Source organism: Elaeis guineensis, chromosome 1 (assembly GCF_000442705.2).
Source record: "Elaeis guineensis isolate ETL-2024a chromosome 1, EG11, whole genome shotgun sequence".
Classification (NCBI taxonomy): domain Eukaryota; kingdom Viridiplantae; phylum Streptophyta; class Magnoliopsida; order Arecales; family Arecaceae; genus Elaeis; species Elaeis guineensis.
The window spans coordinates 155,340,014-155,355,419 of NC_025993.2; the positions used below are offsets into that span (position 1 = coordinate 155,340,014).

Sequence of the window (15,406 nt, forward strand, 5' to 3'; positions counted from 1 at the left end):
TTCTTCAGAAAGAGTGAGCGTGAGCCTCCCTCCACCGGGAGGAGGGATATAGATTGATGAACGGATATGGATGGATAAAACCTGGTTTGCTTTTTACTCGCCGCATGATGTGATGGAATGGGAGCAAAAGCTCATCAAGCTTATCCTCTTCTGAGTTGGTGCCCCACTGGCTGGCCAGCGCTTTCTTGAGTTTGGGCTCTAGGAATTAGAATAATACAAAGCCCGCACTATGCATATGCCTTCCGTATTATTGCCCAATTTTGTCATCAAATACAAGGGAGGGTTCAAATGGTCGACAAGAAGCATGAGTTCTTGAAGAGATTATATCCTCCATCACGTGCACTACATCAGCTGTGCACCGCAAAAATGAATTAAGATATACGTGGAATAGTAATCTACGATAAAAATTATTAGATGGATTAGATCTATTGTGGATCAAGAATGAAATATATATATATATATATATTTTTTTTTTTTTTTTGTATAATAACAATATATGCTAGAATGATTTTATCTTAGATTCATAATTATGAATCTAGTCCATCTAATAATTTTTTTAATTCATAATAAATACATGATGTATATCAAAAAAATCAAGACATATGATTAGTATGGTGCACCACGACATAGTGCACGCGCAGGGTATAATTTTTCGAGTACCAAGGTCTGGTGCACGAAGTACGACATGCCTCCTAGTCACATGGATGACGTCGGTGTGTGATAACCAATGGGTGTGATTTAGAATAGGCACTTCAGAGATCCACAAGATTGTTTAATTAGGGTATATCGTACATTGGACTTTGAGTGAACAGGACCCAACTCTTTTTATTAGGCTCATCAGCTGGCACTAGATCATATTATCTCAAGGGAAGATGCGACCCCAAGTAATAGCCTTAAATACTACCACTCTTCTTATTCTACTTAAAAAATGCTAGCCTCAGCACTGCTGCTAACTAGCCATGCTTTTGCTCCGATAAGAGATGCACTTCTGTTAAAATTTAAAATTAATTAATACTTGATAGCTCATATTTTAAGATACGCGTCGGTAAGATCTCTCTCGCTCAAACGAGTGCAATTCACGAAAATACTGAAATTATGGTATCAAATGGGACTCCTCACATAATTTGTTCGGTGAGCATACAACATAGAGTCACGTCTGTAAGACTTGATATATATCACAGAAAATTATAAATCCAAACTAATCACAGCACTCTTCAGAATAGTGTTGGTACGATTTGTGGGAGCATGGTGTTCGTTTGAGAGCCAATCATAATCATCTCATCTAGCCTAACATGGGAAATTTCTTGTTTCCAAACAGCTCTACACCAATAAAAAAGACAAGTTAAAACCACTTATCTCCCCATTGGGTCTACAGACTTTTGTGTGCTGTGGCATGCAATTGGTAATAATAGCTCATGACCCAAAACAGTATCTTTCGCTTAGTGCTCCGCTTATTCCACTGGAACTTGCTGTGATTAAACTATCATGTATGGGCGCATCTTCATTTTTTCTAATTACCTATTATTCTAATTATAACAATAATCTAAAGATGATGTCATTAACATGCTTTCTTGTTTATTTTTTAGAAGATTAAATCATGCGAATCGCCAACCAAAATTTAAACAAGTTCTTAAAAATAAACAAAATCGAAACAAGTTCGGTGTTGGGGGGGTGCATTTTTCAGCACACCCACCTGCAACATCTCTGTAAATATTCTCTTGCAATACAGACAATCCCAGGACAATTGAGATCAAACACCAATCACCTAATTTCCATCAGATGGTGGTCGTACATTGGTACACTTGGGTCTATCCATATACTTATTGTTCCACATCCTCATCAGCAACTGCCCTGTATACCATACTGGGACTGGTCACCTGACTGGTTTCATTGTTGGAAGGTGACCGACCCACTTCAGAGGAATGAGTCCAATTTTCAATAATATCAGTTTGTTGGACTGACGCACATCCAAGTTAACAATACCTTGTTTAGGGGTTCTTCACCTCCAAGACAGCCTTCTGTGTGTCAGAAACCCTCCCATTAGTTCCACATACCCATCAAATGTCATTTATAAGGCCATGTGAAGTGATGGTGGTCCTGGTGTCACGTAATTCAATCTCATGCCTGTTTTTTTGTTCAGACATCAAGCCAAGAGAGATGACGGCCTAGGTACCTAACTCTGCCATCGAAGTTAATATTATATTTTTATCTGAGGAGATTTAAGTTCTGTCTAATATTTTATAGTTACACTATATGCAAGAGGTCGGCCTTATATCATAATCCCACATTGACTAATAAAAGAGCTGTCATACAGATGTATTAGTTTGTACTGCTCCTTCCAACAACTAGGTTAAGCTTTTGTACTGTTTGTCCTCAAGAAGCGGTATCAAAGATATAGAGTCATTATGTATCATAATCTTTATCAGCCATGTGAGCTCCTAACTAAGGAATACTAGAATCATGGAAGATTCAACAGGATTGAGTAGGACTTAAGCCATGAGTTGGCCCTTCCCTCTTGAGTAGGAGTTAAGCTTGGTAAGGGCGTCACGAGATTAATTAGGTGGAAAAGATTGTCATGTTCCTATATTAACTAACAAAAAAATATATATATCATATTGGTTTATTAGCCTAAGCCAGCTCTCCTCTGTGAGCATGTCCTCATCATAAATTGCATTTTTCTGGATAAAATTATGGTGTCCATGTCCTCTTGTTGGTCATTTCTTTCAAAAATGGAGTGTATCATTAAGGTCATACTTGGGTCCACTCAAATTGGCCTCGAGGCCACATTTTGAACAATATCTGACAGATTAAATGAACACACTCGGGTAAGTTGGGGCCAAATTTGAGAATAGCTTAGATCAAATCTACAAATATTTGATCGACCGAAGCCCACCAGACTATTTTCTGATTGTTTTTGGATTCCATTCCACCAGTTTCGGGTCGGCTGGAGACTAAGAACCAAGGTTAACTAACCGATCACAAATTTCCTATCTACTCTCTGACTTCGGTTATAAAACGAAACAGTGTCGCATTTTGATTGGCTTCTGATCGAGAAAAAGGAGGAGTAGAGAGTAGCTTGGGAATCTTAGGGGCTTGGAATTAGCCTTGTCTTATTAGAGGACAGGGTGACGATGATGAATACCACTTTGGGAGCGCAAGTGTCTCAAGATTGTCCATTTAATGGAGGATCGGCAGTTTATTTCGGTCTTAATTAAGCGTTAAGTGCCCGAGAGAGGGACGGGTGAAGTAGGAAAAGGTGGCGGAAGCGTGAGAAGAATTGCCGACGAGGAATTAATATTTAAAACCGGCCGGAGTAGCTCGTAGCGTCGTTGAACCATCGGAGCTGGTGACGCTTGGCCACCTTGAGCTGCTTTCTTCTTCGTTTTATAATGTTCTTCTGGAGTGGTCTCTTAGGGCCTTCAAGTTTTGATTACAATATATGGATATCTACAGCAACCTTTCTTATTTCATTTGTCCATGCTTCTCTTTGAACTAGATAGTTGAGGTTGTGATGATCATAAGACTAAGGATTTCCTTTATATGTGGCACCTTTCTGCACCTCATGCTGTAGAATTATTTACATTGTCCACAACCAATTTGTACCGAGTTTTTTAGAGACGGTCTATGGCTCTGTCGTGTATGATTGCGTGTCATACACAGAGAGAGAGAGAGAGAGAGAGAGAGTTTTAACGATAAGAAAAAGACGCGGGCACATCAAAAAGTAAACTTCAGTTTAATAGTTTCTACCGGCTCGAAGCAAGCTCTTTTTGTCCTAGCGCTTTCCTCATGTACACCTGCCATGAAAGCGCTCTTATAACTCAAAACACTAGAAAAACTATATCCCCAGTTCAGTTTGCACTTCAACGTTCCAGCTTAATTATATCTTCCAATGTGATTGAATGCCACAACAGCCAATACCATCTCTGGTGATGTAACAAAAAACGTAATATTTTGTTCAACAAACAAGTTTCCAAGCTTATCGACCTTGGTTACCCATACCCATAACCGTTTGCATCATTTTTGCTCATCTCATGCACCTTCAGGAATCACAAGAATGAGCCGACCATCTATTAATGTAGAACAATTTGATTACATCATACTCAAAATAATGCTCGTTGATTTATCAAAGTCTACCTTATATTCTCACTTTGACAGGTCAACATCTTCACTAGCTCACTTATTCTTAACTTATGTACTAATTCCAAAATCCTTCATTTGTAACTTTGAGCACTACATGGACTATTTCATGTATCCTACATCCGGTTCACACTTCGAACACATTGTTCCCCAAATGATAGGATGAATTGTAAATAACGAGCGGCATTTTGATCGGCTAATGGCCACAGGCGGAAGTGTGATATTTGAGTTATGCCAGATCTGCAATCCATTGATTTTTTGGATTTTTATTAAATCATTCTACTAGTTCCAAGTTATGCTCCCATCACCTGAGACCTGCTTGGTCCACAGACATCGATATCATTCACTATGTTTCTTCACTTGACATGTATCATTTTCTAGCCTTAAATACTGATGATTTGCTCATATGATTGGAATCAAAGAACCATGGCAAAATCTAGAAGGACCACATGATCAGGTGCCACCTGGTTTAACCTTCCCTCGTCTATTTTGCTAAAATCTCTATACTATTCTCATGCTCCTTGTACATATATTCATAACTGTCCCCCCTCCCATTTTCCATCAAGAAAAAAACAAAAGGCAGGGAAGTTGAAAATAATGGTGGTGGAACACTGTTCCATGAGTATTCATGCATGTCGCCCATTTTTTTGGTCACCGCTAAGTTCACCAATCCTGGCTAGTGGTCAGTGATTAATGTAAACCACAGTGGGTTACGTGATGTCAATTAAGGTCCTAGATACGACCTAACCAATCACTATCTTTCTAGTAGCATTTTTGTATTTCCTCACATTTTATAGTTTGATATTAGGTAATTTTTAGTTAGACCGGATCAACGGAGTTGGTGAATCAATCAAACCGAGTCACCGTGAAATAACATGTACAAATCCATCCATGTCATGCTTTTTTTTTTTTTCCCTTTCGTCCATCATTGTGCATGTTCCTTCGTGGTTGTTTCATGCGGTAAACCTATCTTGAAACTATCTCTATCTATAAACTCATTTAGCCGTAAATAAAATTTATTTGTTCCCTCAAAGGTAGTTACTGGTTCACCTATAAACGCTTCTCACTTACGAGGGGTTCCCAGACTTGCCTATAACGACGTTATGACAGGCGTTTTTAAGATATATGCTATTATTGCAACTTGACCGCATAAAAATGGTCCCTATTCCTCTTATGACAATTTGTGGTCCCAAGGGCCCGTTGCCTCATGCCGGTGCCCTAATGACCGTTTCTAAGATGTACTGATCAATCTTTTGAACATTGGAAGTTAGAAACAGCTCGGTACGTAAGCTGCAAGTGTAGCGCCGACCTCTTTTTAGAAATAAGGAAGTTGCTACAGGCAACTTGTATAAAGACAATATCAACTTTGCTGAGGACATAAAAAGTATACTGGCATGTTACTGGAACCCTGAATTTTAAACATTAGAGAAACTAGAACCATCGTCATTGAAATATTATAAATTTCATCATACCATCTATATTAACAACAAGATTTTCAATAGCTGTCGCTATCTTATCATTATTACATTATAATGGTGCCTATACTTGAGTATTTAACCTAAAAAATAATGTTTTTAATTCTAACTTTTGTTCAAGGTAGAAAAGAAATTGTTCGGTGGACTTGGTCGGTTGGTCCACTGTGACCTTAGAATAAAATCATCCTAAATTATGTTGCTATCACACATAAAAAAGAATAAAGATGAGGAGAAATTGGAGAGACTTCATTCCAGATCCCTCATCTCTGTGTTTGGCAACCAGGGATGTTCTAGATTTGCTTCTGTGATGCTGTATCCAGAAAATTTGAACTTGGACGAGTATAATGCACACAGAATCTATATTTCTGACCCAATCTAGTATGCAAACACACAAAGCTCGATGCAGGTTCGGTCATCATACATGAAAGTTTTGCTCTGTGCAACGGTAACCATCAAAGCATTACATGTAAATTAGGGAAGATCAGATTCCAATAGTTGGTTTTCAGAAGTGGCCTTGGCCTTCCAATGCTTTAAAGTTGCTCCAGGATTTCCAGATAGCTGCAGGTAGGTATCATTGGATGCATCATAATAATGGTCATTAAAATTGGAACAACCATGCATTCCAAGTAAAGGTAATCCATAGGAGAACTTCAAGAAATTTTCGCTAAACCAAAGGGCCCTTGTGAGTGGAACTGCCCCCATATGAAAAGATTTTGCCTGCTTGTTACGTTTCCATGCAATTTTCATTTTATTACGTTTTCTTCTGTAACTACAACTTGGAAACGTCTATTACTCACCGTAGAGCAAATGGCTTTCCTCACTAACAAAAGATATCAAAGACTTTTTTTTTTTTTCTAAAGTACACCAATGTGCCTAATATTTTTAGGTCCGAACGATTAAAGTGCTCGTTCACAATACAAGAAGTCAAAGATGTAATTGATTACTTCTTAAGTATTAAAGTAAGATTCTTATGATGCTAAGACTAAATTTCACATGCCGGTAATGATGGAACTAAAATTTAAAAAAGAAATGGTACAGCAGGGAGATAAGTTATAATAAGGGAAGAGCATGGGAGATGAAAGTTTTTTCAAAGACAAGCCAGGCTTTAGCCTCGTTCCGAACACTGGGTGATGTGACAAACCACCATAATTGAATCACATGAGCTCCCATGAGGTGTCCAGTCCCCAATTCCAGGCCAATTAAGTCCAACTTTTTATGCACCGTGCTGAACCATTATTATTCCATACCTAAGTTTGGCGGCATTCGTGCTCGGTAAGTTGAAATATAATTAAGCAATGGTTATCTACTGGCGCGCATGCTCACCATTTTAATAGTGCTGATGGCCACATAACACCCCATTGTTTTTTTTTTTTTGGCAGCCATTTTCAACATTTTTGAGAAAAACTAGCTTCTGTTATCTTCTACCAGATTACAAAATACTTCTCTCTCTGCTCTCTTTAAAAGATCCAAGCTCAATGAATTCCTTTTATGATTAAAATTAATAATATGGAGGAAAAAAAAATCAAACGTGGACAGGCAGACTTTTAATGAACAGAGCACTGTGAGAATTCACATTTTCTAGTAGGTCAAGTAGGAAAAATTCTCCTTATCCTAGCCGCAGTTGCTACCCCGTTCTCTCAAGAACTTAAAATCATGTAAAGACTAAATTTCAAATTCTCGATTTTTACATGGCACAGTTAGGTAACATCTTTAAGTTAGAAGCATTGCATCTTCATATTTACTGCACTTACCATAAAGTAAGAAAATTTCGACATATAGATGGCTGGCTATGAATTGTACATATATGTCATACTTGTATGTTGAATATCCTAGGAGCCAATTCCTGCCAAGCATAGAGGTAAACAAGTTCTACTATAAGCACAAACGAACATGTTGATATTGGTTTTTTTTTCATTTTCTTATTATCTTCTTCTAGTTTTCTAGTCAATATATGTTAACCATTTTCACTGTATCTATACAATCTATAAGAAAACAAGCATGAAAATTAAGATCTGAATGCTTTGCCAACAGAAACTAGATAAAGCAGAGAAGAGATTAATGGTAGACTTGTTCTATGCTGATCATATATGATTGAATATTAACAAAAGGAAGATTATTTCTGCAAACATGCTCCAGATATCGTCTATATTTTTGCTCCTTTCTAATTTTTGAAGGAAAGCCTTCTAATTTAGAAAGGATTAGCCAGATCTATTTGGCTAATTTATGCGTACACTGAAATGCTTACACTGCTTGGGGACCCAATTCATGATTTGAGACTGCCACAATGAGTGTTGCTCGGTCAATCTTTCAAAAATATGAAAGATAAATTAAGCTCTATATCTTGAGCAACTAGAGACAACTATTCTTATGGATCTTTACAGCGAAAAACAGTAATGAAATTCTACCAAAAAATTAAAAAAAACAGTGATGAAAGAAATTTTATAGCAATTAAATTGTCAATTCAATCCCATCTTGAAATGGCAAAAGGTCTATTGCAGCTATCAGATGGATATATGCTATTAAAGTTCCTTTTAATTTAATATATTGATCATGTCTAACCTTCCCTGAATGTATGGAGGAACAGAAGGGAAATAGATGACAAGAAGGCAACAATTAAGTATTTGCAGCAACTCAACCTACAGAACTCAAATGTCCCAAATTGCTGGCATTTAAGCCACTGGAAGTGATAAAATCAGGAGGTTCAGATGTGACATTAATAAACCTTGAGCAACTTCTAACATGTATGGCCAGCTGATGACTATCAAACCTTCTGGATACAGTGAAAATTAACGCACATATAGATCCACACATGCCACTAACAGACTATGTATCTGCTAAAGATTGCTTTATTAGTCTATTTCTTTACAATTTTCACAGCTGCCCAAGCCTGTTAAAACATATATTTATCGATAGGCTTGCATAAAAATTATTTAAAAGAACATTAGAATTATAAGCAAGCCTAAAAGAATTGTGTCAGTTTCACACAAGGTTTTTCTTATCCATGACACTAATTCATTGTCAGAACATACCATTGAGATCACTAGCTTAAATTTGTTCAATCTTGAATACAGGAAGGAAATAAAGACTTGAGGACAAAAAAAAAAGGGGGCAGCTAGTAAGATGGACAACAGGGACTGAAAATGCAGAATAATTTTCCTAATTTAATCCATGTCAGCTATCACATGTACAAATTAAACATATATTAAATGAGAGTGTAACCTACAAATCCACAGGATTGATTTATACCACAGATTTTCCCTGGGACAAGGAAATGAACCCTATAACATAGCCCAAAGAACTCTTCATGGACGAGATACATGCATTCCGAGTGACACCTTGGCCGCAACCTCACACAGATGGAAAGAATTTATTGAGATTAAACGGCAATGAGTAGAATTCCTCACTTCTGGTGTCTGTCTTGAAGGACCGGAACCTGTCCCACCAATGATAACCCCTGTCTTTCCTAGTAGCACTATCACGCCTGTGCAGGGTGTTGTCCAAGAAAAAAGCCACAAGGCCAGCAACAAATGCCTTTGACGAGAATATCACGTTAATGATATCATTAAACTGGGAAAAATACAGAAACCATCAGTATAGTGGCAATAAACTTCAGAAATTGAAAAAACTGGGAGTGATCCTGGCATGTGGCTCATTTACGTACCCATCTTGCATGAGTGTGAACTGGACCATAACCAGCAACCGAAGTGTATTCGTTGAAGTATTGTGGAACTGATAGGCCCATAAAAACAGAGAATCCTAAGATGAACTTTGTTCGGAAGCTGTTGAGATTGCAGAACTGAAGGAAACTGAGACCTGCTGCACCTGTATATGCATGCCAACATCACTTTAGGATCAAAAAATAATTTAAACAAGAGTGCAAGTTAAGAATTTTAAGTCATTGTGATCATAAGCTATTTTCAATACCTAGTACTTACCAACATATGCAAAGAAAAGGCAATACAAAGCTGCGATAATAGGGGCTGGAATGGATGCAAAAACTGCTCCAAATTTTCCTGAATGACATAAGGAAATTGATAGGTCATCTTTGGCAGTCAAACTATATACTAAAACTAAGTTCCTGGTATGAGTCACTTTACTTGGAACTCATAACATATATATATAATTTCTCATGATATTCTACCATGATGAGATGAATGATTTTTATCAAAACAGCAACAAATACAAACAAAAAGAATGATGATAAAATGACACAATTCAGATACTAAAGATTAAGAATTGTAAGCAACTACAAAGATCAACCAATCCGATGTGCATTTTATTCTGGCTAAGTAGTACCATGAAAAAAAAAAAACTCATCACTTTCACATAGTGACTTATAGAGAAACTCCTTGGAAAGCAGACTTCAACAATGTTATATGAATTTCTATTTCAATTATGTATCCAGAGATGCGATAAAGACTGCAAAGAATATAAACAACAGTATCTCTTCACGAGTTATGTATAAGCTCTACATTGCTCTTGAACATGTGATGCACATGATTACATTAATACTATTTATGAAGATCAATTAGAACCAGGAAGAGAGAAAAATATTGGATTTCTTGTGCTAAGTCCATGACATTTGACTAATATTCAGATTCCCTGACAATCAATTATTTGTAAGAATGTAGCAAGAGGCACCAACATATGAACAACTCACCAAGGATGGAAAAGAAAATCATGAATCCTGCAGATATTTGCACAACTCGCCGGCTTCCAACACGTGTCAAGGCTAGCAAACCAGCATTTTCACTGTAGCAGGGTTAAATATGAAGATTTCAGGCAAGAAATATCTCTGTCTACGTTTCAAAGATGCCAAGAAATGTTTCATCTGAGCCTTACACTGATACCGTGGACCCATTTGCAGTTCCAAATAATCCATCCAGCAAGATACCAATTCCCTGAAATTGCAGTACAAATATGATCATCAGTTGTCCAAATTGTGGGATAAATAATTTGATCATGTGTTCAATGGAAATGGCTGTTTAATTCCATACCTGCCAACCAATGCCACGACTAAGAATTGAAGGAGGCACCGGGGTTGCACTTGCATACCTTGAAACCGCAATGAAAGTGCCAGTGGACTGCATATTTACACAATGTATTGAAAAAAATACAAATTAGACACACTGAACTGTTTAGTATAGCTCTAGCATGGCAGTCATGGCCTAGATAGCATCCCTATTTAAAGAAAATACAGTGCAGTCTAACCTCTACAAGGGCAACAAATGAAGCAGCCATCATTGCAAAAGCTTCACCAGCATCAAATGTCGGTGCTCCCCATTGAAAAGGATAAGGAACTCTTATCCTGCACAATGTATTCCAATACCAGATCAGAGGATAGAATTAGTCATAACAAGGATGTCCTTTAAATGCATTTACAGAATCACCGATTCAGGGACCGTCTCGATAAAAAAAGTGATTGAAGCATACCAGGGAGCTGCACTGACAAGTCCAGAACGATCAGTACGGCAATGCAATTGTGTCTTCGGTGCTGCATGCCTATATGCTCCACCAACAGTGAGCAAAAATGCATAAAGCCATACAATTGCAACTGAGAAAATGACAGCAAATCGATCGAATACAGGCCTCTCTGCATGTATAGCATGAGGTATGTACTGTGCAAAAACAATAGAAGTCAGTGATAATGCCTGCCAAGCATTTAGCAACAGTCATGCATGACATGTTGGTGCATGCTGGAGAATAAATGGATGAATGCACTTTAATGGTTCTCTACATCTGCATGCAAAGCCTCAGTCTGGAATACCTGTGAAAATATGATCAAAAGAATTATCTGTGGAAGACCAATTTCAATGCATTTGGCAACCTGGGAATTCATGACATTTTAATGTCAGCGTTTGCAAATTCATGATTGTGTAATATCAACAGCAGCCCAAAGCATGACAAGCAAAATCATTATCATCACAAGGTCCAGTGTGCTATTATTTGCATATCTTATGTCAATCCAAATGCTGTGTGAAGACAATTAAGTAACAGCTTACCCCAGGAAAACCAAGCTCATAGAGTCCAAACCCAACTAGTGCGACTAGAGGGACTGCTGCCAGTGGACTTAAAAATCTGGGCATATATTTTAAAGAGGCAAGAAAATGTAAATTAGAATACCATTGCTCGGTACCATACTTGTGCTGAAGGACATTAATTCCATACTAACCTAGTGACATTTCGCCACAGGCCACTAAAACCTACAATAATTTGTAGGGTTGAAGCAACAATTAAAGCACCTTGAGTTCCACGCATGATTCGGAGGAATTTCTGCAAGATGATCATATATAGCTGTCAATTCTTAACCAAAGAGAACTACAATGTTTAAGATGAAGGAGTCTAGTCATAATGGCAACCTCATGAGGATCCGCAATATTACTGTAACGACCAGCCAAAATGATAGAGATGGTCGGCAAAACAAAGGTATATGATCCACCGATTACAGCTGGCAAGCGAGTTCCAAAGAAGGTTTGGAACAGAGTGTTCAAACCAGCCACGAAAAGCAAAGTCTGGATCACCCTCGCTTTCTCATCCTAATAGATCCCAAAAAGCAAAAAAAAAAAAAAACAAGATATTCAGATTAGGAATCAACGACAAAAAATAGAACAATTTACATAGTTCAATTAAAAGTTTATTTCTAGATGGTGAATTCAGTACATTGCCTCCCCCCATCTGAGGAACAAGTGCAGTGGGGATGATAACAGTAGTGCCCAACATAACCAGATAATGTTGGAAACCAAGAAGAATGGCCTCAGCTGCATCAGAAACAACCACAAAAATACCAAGATCAAATCATCATTCTCCCATCAGATCACTTATGATAGTTATAAAAAGTTAAAACACATAAGAAAATGCAAATCAGGCCCAGGGGTGCTCAAAAAGAATTTCTAAAAAAGGCACATTGACAGGATTGTCGGAAAACATATGACCTCTGGAACAAAACATGGAAACAAACTTGGAAGAAAGCACGGTTAATTAACAAAAAGCCTCTACAACAATCAAATAGGAAAGAAAACAGAACCGTTCGGGATTTTCTGCCCAGAAAAACGAGATACAGCCAACTAAGTACAAATTGGATGTTTGTATATACAAACATTGGGTTACCAAAACACGAAGTAGAATAAGAAAATGGGAAAAACTCAAAGAGGTTCAAGTAGAAAAGAGTAAAGGAATGAGCAAAAATTGCATCTTTCCCGACTATGTTTGTTGGTTACCAAAAATAGAATCAAAATGGCGACTAGTGGCCTTTATTACCTCAACAATAACAAGATAAAAAACCTGAATAACTATTTTTTTAAAAAAAAAAAACAAAGAAAGAAGAAGGATCAAAAGATTTATTTTTAAAAAAATATAGCGAAACTCACGCCATGGAGGTGGACTAGTGATGCAGTAGGAAACATTGGGCAGCTGATCTTTCACCGGGTGGGGCACCAACTCCTCTGGCTTCGGTGCCGGCGCCGCTCCGCCTCCGGCCATTCCTCTCTCTCTCTCTCTCCCCTCTCTCCTCCTCACCCCGTTCTACTCAAAAAGAACGCCCCAAAAGAACCACAAATATTACTCCACCACTCTCAGAAATCCCAATGCCTGCAGAGATTCGGGAAGAAATAGGCCAAGAACCCACAAAACAACCTCCAACCAACCCCAGACAAAATTTGCAGGAATAAAGGATCAAAATCCAAACTTTCCCCCAACTAAGAGGCCCGGAACCTTAAACCCAGACCAGAAAACCAAACGACCACCAAGACACTGCTAAGAAGAAGAGGAGGAGCGAAATGCCCTCGAAATGGTGGCTTAAAAGGTGGCGACACACCAAACCACCGCCCAGAGGAATCTTCTGCAAACCCCCTCCCCTCCTTTTTTTTTTTTTTTTTTTTTAATTTTTTGTCTCTTCTTTATCTCTGCGTTTCTTTCCGATTTCTCAAGCTTGCTTCAGCATGAAGGAAAGAGCGCCACCTCCTACCCCAATCTAGAAAGAAAGAAAAAAAAATAAAAAAATAAAAAAAGGATTAAAATGAGGGGCAAAAGGAAATGTTCTGAGAGATCAGAATGGAAAAGAAAGGAGGAAAGAAAAAAAAAGCATTCGGATTTCTCTCCCCTCCTCCTGGCTGCCCTCTTTACTCTCTTCTCTCTCTTACAGGGGGTACGACGCAGTGGTTTCGCCAAAAGGAACTGCTTACTGTTGTCAATAAAACAAAAGAGAGCTATACATACACTCCCCATTAGATGAATCGATTACTCTATATAATTAAAAATTTAAAATGCTCTGAAAGATGGGTACGAATGGTGTATGGATTATAAATGAAGGGTGGGTTTAGAAGTCCCGCCATGAAAATTTAAGATGGGAGTTAAAGCGGGGTGGAAAAGAAAGCGACCGACACATTCTTCAACCTGCTGGCCGTCACCAATTATTCGGCAAACAGACAAATTAATGGTAAAAGTGAAAAAGGGCAAACAAAAGGGTAGGAAATTTTTATTTTATCGGGGATATGGGTGGTTTTTTCTTTTTACTTCGTTGTTCGTTTCCGTCAATGGCCTTCCAAACCCCTTTCTCTCTCTCTACCGACCGCCCTCGGATGTTTCCGTCTCCGTATGTGCTTTGCGTGTCATCTTGTCTGTACCATGAAAGCTGGTTACCAAAAAAAAAAAAAAAAAACCCTTTGAAAACTACAAAAAGCGTAAACGGGAGTCCAGTTGGTACCTTGTGATGCCGCTGGATTACAAAAAAAACTAATAATCTAATCCTCTTTCCTCATTTCATATTTTTTTTTGGTAAAGTTTCCTCATTTCTTTTTCTTTTTTTTTGGTTACAATTCCTCATTTCATATTTAAAAGCACCCGCACAGCTATGTATTTAATTTTCTCCCCTCCTTTCAACTAATAAACTATTAATAACCCACCATAAAGTGGGTCCAACTAATAATTTATCTTAGATTATTGTGCTCTCTGATAGCAGGTGTGGAATTTGATAAGGATTGAAGTTGGATAAGATATATCCATATTTATATTTATTTTATTTAATAAATATAAATATTAATTAGATATAAAATTTTATATTTATATTTAGTTTAATTAAATATAGATATAAATTAGATTTTGAAAATATGAATATAGATAGGAATATTAAGTTAGATAATTAAACTGTATTACTATATAATCAAAAATATTATTGAATAAATAATAAATTAAATATATTTATCTTAAATTCATGAGTTTAATTAAAAAAATTATAAATAAAATTAAATAATTTTTATTTATATTTATATTTATTTTTTTTGATGAAAATAAATATGAATGCGAATATTAGTTGGATACCCAAATTTCTATCCGTATTAAAAAATATTTGAATTTGAAGATAAGTCCACATTGATATTATTTGATCCACTTTCATCTTAATTTTTAAAAATGATAAGCAACTATGCTATAGGCTAGCCAATACATTGACATCATACTTTGTAGAGTAGAATAAAGCCCATGATATCATTGGAGATAGCTTATGGTACATGCTTTTGACATCTCTTAATGATTAATTTTGATTGGAATGATTGATTAAAGTAAACATCGACAGCTTGGAGAGTGATAATTAGAGGTATATGGAGAGCCTATTTTTGCCTTTCTTACTTTGTCTCCTCATTTGAAAGATCAAGGATGGAGCTATGAATAAGGTTTTGATCATAAGAGAAATTTATTAAATAAAAAAAATTATTGATTATTTATTTTTTGATCCGAAATGAAGATTAATTTTATCTTTATGTATAAATTATTTTGGTCTATAAATGCTCTATTGTTGTGCA

General features: G+C 37.0%; 1 protein-coding gene across 1 annotated transcript; it reads right to left on the bottom strand.

Annotated features, from left to right (window-relative positions):
* Window positions 1-8,742: 8,742 nt before the first annotated feature.
* On the bottom strand, window positions 8,743-13,225 carry LOC105039169 (nucleobase-ascorbate transporter 6). The gene is made up of 14 exons (XM_010915208.4): window positions 12,980-13,225; window positions 12,273-12,370; window positions 11,972-12,148; window positions 11,785-11,885; window positions 11,615-11,690; window positions 11,380-11,439; window positions 11,046-11,230; window positions 10,824-10,920; window positions 10,610-10,696; window positions 10,455-10,513; window positions 10,273-10,364; window positions 9,548-9,625; window positions 9,274-9,434; window positions 8,743-9,179 (listed from the first exon to the last, which is right to left on the bottom strand). The coding sequence occupies exons 1-14, from the start codon at window positions 13,089-13,091 to the stop codon at window positions 8,961-8,963; spliced, it is 1,602 nt and encodes a 533-aa protein (XP_010913510.1). The 5' UTR covers window positions 13,092-13,225; the 3' UTR covers window positions 8,743-8,960.
* Window positions 13,226-15,406: the final 2,181 nt, after the last annotated feature.

Bases quoted from the DNA above. Each gene is read 5' to 3' on its own strand.
- LOC105039169 (XM_010915208.4), bottom strand. From the start codon at position 13,091: ATGGCCGGAGGCGGAGCGGCGCCGGCACCGAAGCCAGAGGAGTTGGTG. The intron at 10,514-10,609 runs GTATGGAATTAA...CTGCAATTTCAG, and splicing joins GTCGTGGCATTGGTTGGCAG to GGAATTGGTATCTTGCTGGA. The intron at 9,626-10,272 runs GTGAGTTGTTCA...TATGTCATTCAG, and splicing joins GATTTTCTTTTCCATCCTTG to GAAAATTTGGAGCAGTTTTT.